We start from the raw sequence: 6,447 nt of genomic DNA on the forward strand, positions 1-6,447 counted from the left end.
ACATTTTAAGATATACTTGTTATTCTTAACATCTTAACAGATACTCTGACCCATAACTATCGTAAAACGCTACGACCGGAAGTAGAAACCTTTCGCGCATGCGGGGTACCGATCGGGTTTCCGGTACGGATCGGGTAGTGACAAAGTTCTCGGACGCGCTGACCCTCAGAAATATGGGGACCGATGCTTTTTCACAATAAAAAAACTGATGCAAACATTGAAGTCGGACTTTATTTGATCTTCCACTTCAGTTTAAAAACTCGTCACAGAGACAAGAAAAAAAATGTTCCAGTGAAACTACATTTACACTGTGCACCGGTGTGACGCTTTTATTTGGAAAGGGAAAGAAAGGACGGTGTTTTCACACAGGTGCAAAATAAGTCAGGTATGAGTTATCAAACAGTGATCAATAACTGATATTTTACCACCAATCAGCAGATCCGATCAATAACTGATTTATATATCTGTATGATTTTAAAGTTAGAAAATGATATTGTCAGTTACATATCTTACTTTTTATCCAGTGATAAACAAACACCAGAACAATCACTCACTGAAACTGTTAATTTATTATTCATAATTAACATATTGATCACCTGGAATCTTTATGGGCTTCAATAAATTACACTTTTCTGGAGAAACAAAGCACTGTATTTATCTTTGGGCCCTGAAGTGGTCATAATGAACTACAGGTGAGCTCAGCTCAGGTGTCCAATGTCACCTGGGGGCTCCTGAAGTGGTTGTGCTGTGCTCAGTCCATTAATCTGTAGGAATGGTCACGGTGCGTTCAGGGTCCCACGGTGATGGTGATGTCTATGTGGTGCATTCAAGGACAGTCAGAGTTCAGAGTTGATGTAGTTCTTGTGGTGCGTTCAGGGCCCGGGGAGGTTTGCGCAGGGCGGCGGCGCTCTGTCGGCTCTGCAGCGTGTCACGCACCATGTCCTTCCACTGGTCGTCGGAGATTTCCCGCGCCCACGGCGGCACGCCCAAAGATGGCAGCGCCACGGCCGCCATCGTCCTCTTCACCAGCTCGACGTGATCTGCGGGTTACAGGAAGTGATGTCAGTGTTTATTCTGAGTCACCGAACAGGTGTCACAGGTGTGTGTCTCACCTGCGTCCATGGGGATGGAGGCATGGCTCCTCTCAGAAGCTGCTCCTTCGGGGTCCTCTTCCTCGTCGCTGTCAGGAGGCGGAGCTTCGGGGAGGTGCAACCCCAACACCTGTGGAAAGACGTGCAGGTAAGCTGAGTGCCAGGGGAGACGTGGCTCACCTGTCGCGGGGCAGATCTCACCTCTATCCGCTGCTGCACCTGCTGCAGCTGCTCAGAGTGGGAGGCCGCCTCCCCCGTCTCCTCCCCCTGCTTCTCCTCCTCATCCTCTGGCTGTTCGCCACCGTTCACACCGTCGGGCTCCTGGTTCAGAGGCTGGTAGTAGTACCCTCCCCCACTGCCATCTTCCTCGTCTTCCTCCTCCTCGCCATCCGGTTCCATCTCCCCCACTGCCTCCTCCTCCTCCCCATCCCCCCCACCCCACATGGCACCCGGCGGCAGCGTTCCGTCCGTCGGTCGCTCGTCCTCTCCCAGCTCGTCCTCGGAGCTCGGTAAGACGCGCTCTGGTCCCATTGCAGAGCTGCACACTTCCATCCACAGACACACCTGATGACAGGTAACAGGTCATGTGACTGCCCAACCTAATGTGACATTATCATGCTGCTCACATGCACAAATGCTAACAATTAGCAATCATGATCATGACAGGGAGTGTTTACAACATCTAACCAATGAAACGAGTTCTCAGGAAAACAGCCAATCGAATGCCTCCTTCAGTATGAGCGCGCTCAGAACCTTCACACTGATAACCAATTTTTTTTTTTCATTCAAACCTTTATTTAAACATCAGTACAGTACAAAATAGAATTAAACAGTACCACATTGATGGTGTTGTACTTACAAAAAAATTGCATACCATAGCCAAACAAAAAAAAAAACAATATTCAGAACCTACAACATAAATATGCTAGGGGGAAAGTAACTGATCAAGCCAAAGAATAAAATGATTGAAAGATCTTGATTTTTTTCACAAACACCAATAGTTTTTATAGCTTTTGGGTTAGTGGAGTTCTTAGCTGAATTAAGATACTGTACAAGTTCAAAGGAGAATACATAAAAAGAGGGATGTCTTCCTAAACATTTGGACTTGTGAATATGAAATTTAGCCATTAAAATTAACAAGTTAATCATATATCTGTTATCACAGTTGAATTGTCTTCGGTTTTCACACTGATAACCACTGTCCTGACACCTGCCACCATACAGTAATCAGAGTACTCTCACTGTAGTAATCAGAGTATTTTAGCACCTGCTAAAGTGCAGATGAAACAGAATTATTAATGCAGCATTTTTCCTTCTCATTTTATTTATTTTTATTATTTCATATTTATATATCTCCTTAACAGAGCAAGATTTTTAGCATGAATTACTTTAGGGTCAGTGTGATGACCCCTGAAAACCTTACTTCCGGCGCCCCCCGTGTGTGGCAGCCTGTTACAGCAGCTCCGCTCATTCTGACCTTCTTTCTTATCTCCTCTTTACTTTCTCGTAATTTTTTGTAACTAAAGTTTTAGCAATTAGATTCTGCAATCATGGACTACCGTTTTGTGCTAGTCTTGGTTGTCTTTCTCTCTTTTTTTCCACCTCTTTCAGCCGTGTTTGGGGACCCAGCGCATGGATCCTTTGTTTACAGTGGGGATCAGCTGTTAGCGCTGCATCCTGCAGTGGTGCTGGCATGACACTGGCAATGTAACAAATTATTTGAATGTTTGTAATTCTTTGTATTACACCCCCTGGCATATGTTAATTTTGTTCTGATTGTATACATGTTCTGTATACTGTTTCTTAATAAAGTTTTTTTTTTTTATACAAAAAAAAAAAAAGACACTGGCAATGTAGCATCATGATGCTAACGGAGTCCTGGCTAACACCGCTAACTCCGGACACGAGCGTGACTAGAGCAGGGCGATATGGCCAAAAATATTTATCACGATATATATTTGAAAATTTGCGATAACGATATAACTGACGATATAATTGATGCGAGACAAAATACAACTCCACAACATTACTAGCGCAAAAAGACAACCTTCCATTTATTTTCACTTAAACAAGAAGCTGGTTTTTATGTACATTAAAGCTTTATAAAACTGTAACAGTGCAAATGCAAATTCCTTGCTGAAAGTTTAACCAAAAGGCATTTCCAGTAGAAATGGGCTGACATATCCTGAGCATAACCATGTATAATATCCACTGAAGTTAAAAAGAGGTGCTTTGCAACATTAAACTGCAGTGTGCAGTACGCATTTTTCGGACCATAAGGTGCACGGGATTATAAGGCACATTAAGCGAAACAAAGCAGTCAGATAAATCAAACTTTATTAAACTCATTCTTCTTGCTTCCTCCACTTCTGTACCATTGATTCATTAATGTTGAATTCTCTGGCAGCTGCTCTATTCCCATGTTGCTGCAGTATATTAATGACTAACCTCGTATTGTGGATGGATTATCTCAGTTGTTCTCTTGACTGAAGTTTGGTGTTTACAGCATCCTGCCATGCGATTGCATTTGTCTCTAACCATGAGGAACCTTCACGTTAACTTTTATAAATGGGAAAATGTTAGTGTTCGTCCTCCAGCTTCACTGTTTATGCTATGCTAACATAGCTGTGTCGCTAGCGATCACGTAGCCCATCATTATATGATATACCAGCTAGCCCAACTTCAGTAACCCTACAAACGTCACTGCTGTTTAGTTTTCTGTCTTCATTTATGTTGGAAGTGATAGCAGAGCTGTACGTTTGAATTTTTTCAGAAATCTCTCAGTCAGAACATGCTACATCATGCTTAGGTAACTAGCGAAACTAGCGAGCTAACTTCCGCTAGCTTCCTGCTAACTTCTAACTCCGTTAAATGTAATAACTTTTGTTTTCATGGATGCCTGGAAGTTAAACTTCATAGTTACACCTGGTAAAGCAGCAATGCTGATCGTTTTATTAAAGATGAAAGAATTTAGACAGTTTTTAACTCTCAGTGATGCTGCAGTGTTGTTTGACCTGAAGCATACGGAGTTTAGGACCCAGATTGCTCCCAGATTTAAGAGCATCTTAGTCCGACAAATACGACAATAACGACGGCCGCTTGCATGTTCTGCAAAAAAAAATGTGTGTTGTTGTGTATCTGACGGACAAACACCAAACCAGTTCCACATCACTGAAGTTGCACCATTTTTACAAACCAATTCTGGTTCATCTGTTTCACTCAACAATCGGCCATGTGCATGAAAACAAAGGCACTGCGCGTTTTACTCATATTCTATCGCGATATTTCATTTTCCTATCGTTGCCTAACATTATACCGGTATTACCGTGAACGGTATAATATGGCCCAGCCCTAAGCGTGATGCTACCGGGATTCCAGCTGCTGTGGGCGGACAGGACGGAGAGAGAGGAGGAGGAGAGCGGTAAGAGGAAAGGAGGGGGACTGGCAGTGTTTGTGAATGACAGTTGGTGTAACCCCCGGGCACGTCACTGTGAGAGACATTGAGCTGTTAGCCGTTAGCATGCGACCGTACTACCTGTCCCGAGAATTCTCGCATGTTATCGCGATAACCCCCCCCCCCCCCCCCCGGGGCCAACGCGGATGCAGCCTGTGACACTCTCCACTAGGGCCGGGTATCGTCACTGATTTCTAGAATCGATTTGATTTCAATCAGGGAAATTTCGCCTCTGAGAGTCAGAAATGTTGTAATTCTGATCATACATCAGTACATTTCCATATTTTTATATCTATAAAAACAAAGCTGACACTTGCGAGACTTTATCAAAGGTGTGAGCATCACAGCAGATGCCTTTGATAACAACTGTGTGGGGTGATGGAGCACCTCTTCAACCTGAGCCTGGGGAGAGTCCCAGAGCTCTGGAAACCTCCTGTTTTGTACCAGTGCCAACGACTTCACGCCCAAAGGACCTCAACAGCTACAGGCCGGTGGCTCTGACATCACACCTGATGAAGACCCTGGAGTGGCTGATCCTGGCTCAGTTTCGGGGCCTGGTGAGCTCATCACTGGACCCACTTCAGTTTCGTTGTATTATACTCAATTGTATATAGCATTTGTATTCTGTTTTATTCTATTGTGTACAGTATCTTATTCTTATCTTATTCCAGTGGGTTTTTTCTAATTTTGCTATGTAACTTTGCACTGTCCACTTCTGCTGTAACAAAACAAATTTCCTACGTGTGGGACTAATAAAGGTTATCTTATCAACCTCAACTCTGAAGATAGAACTAGCATGCTAGCAAAGCTACTGAGTTCAGCTCAGTAATCTGTAACTGAAGTGTAATCGAATTACCTTTAGTCATGTAATCCGAGTCTTTTACTGTTTTACTTAAACTAATCAAAGTAGTTGCTCTGCAGTACTCAGAGTATTTGGAGTATCCCAATTACTATGTTAGCATCTGAAGGCTAACCGGGTATACACTGGGCTCAGACCCGCGAGGCGTCACCTGTGACCGACACTACCTGCTGCTGCTGCCGACAGACAGACACACACACGCACACACACAGAGAGAGAGAGAGAGAGGAGGATGAAACAGCTGGAGCAGCTAACAGTGACTCAGACGCGGTGTGTCTGTCATGAAGCCTCCAGCTGTTTCTTTGTTTGTCAGAGTCGTAAACACGCCGGTCGCACGTGAGCCTCACCTGTCTGTCGTTCCGTCTGTCCTCTCGGAGGAGCTGCTGCGACTGTTAGCCACCACAACTTCTCCTGATAGCCGCTGCTAGCTGCAGCCGCTACTGCGCACAATTACTTCCGGGTACGTTAGGACGCAACAGCGCTGACGTCAGAGCACGTAGCGGAGGTCGTCCAAACACGAGAGTCTCTTAAATTATTTGAATGTATGTAACTTTTTATATTACACCCCCTGGCTTATGTTAATTTTGTTCAAGTTGTATACGTTTTCTGTGTGCTGTTCCATAATAAAGTTTGTTTTGTTTTTTAAAAAACATGTACAGTGTTTGTTTTTCCTCCAGCTATTTCAACGGGAATAATAACAACAAGCATAACACATGGAGGAGACACTGGAAGAGTACGTACAATTAAGCAAACTCGATAGACACACAGATTAAAAGGGAGGGGAAAAAATAAAACATTAAATTAAACCCATAATAAAGAAGAATAGAGCCTTATTCCTGTAAAGAATGTTACAGTTGTTCCAAAAATAAAGTCTTTGTGGAGAAAAGTTATGTTTATAGATCAAAGAGCCAAAAGAGCTTGTTGATGGAAGTTTGAGAGTTTCATTGGGATTTTCTGAATATTGCAGAGAAGAATAAAGTCCAAGCCACCCAAATGTAAAAAGATCATAATAATGTAATAATTATTACTCTCTGCATTTAACC

At 43.4% G+C, this 6,447-nt stretch overlaps 1 protein-coding gene across 1 annotated transcript; it reads right to left on the bottom strand.

Moving 5' to 3' along the window:
* Nucleotides 1-213: 213 nt before the first annotated feature.
* mea1 (male-enhanced antigen 1) lies at nucleotides 214-5,909 on the bottom strand. Its single transcript, XM_026190384.1, has 4 exons — nucleotides 5,752-5,909; nucleotides 1,293-1,655; nucleotides 1,113-1,221; nucleotides 214-1,040 (listed from the first exon to the last, which is right to left on the bottom strand). Exons 2-4 carry the CDS (start codon nucleotides 1,641-1,643, stop codon nucleotides 844-846), a joined length of 657 nt encoding a protein of 218 aa, XP_026046169.1. The 5' UTR covers nucleotides 1,644-1,655; nucleotides 5,752-5,909; the 3' UTR covers nucleotides 214-843.
* Nucleotides 5,910-6,447: the final 538 nt, after the last annotated feature.

This window comes from Astatotilapia calliptera, chromosome 13 (assembly GCF_900246225.1).
Source record: "Astatotilapia calliptera chromosome 13, fAstCal1.2, whole genome shotgun sequence".
Taxonomy (NCBI): Eukaryota; Metazoa; Chordata; class Actinopteri; order Cichliformes; family Cichlidae; genus Astatotilapia; species Astatotilapia calliptera.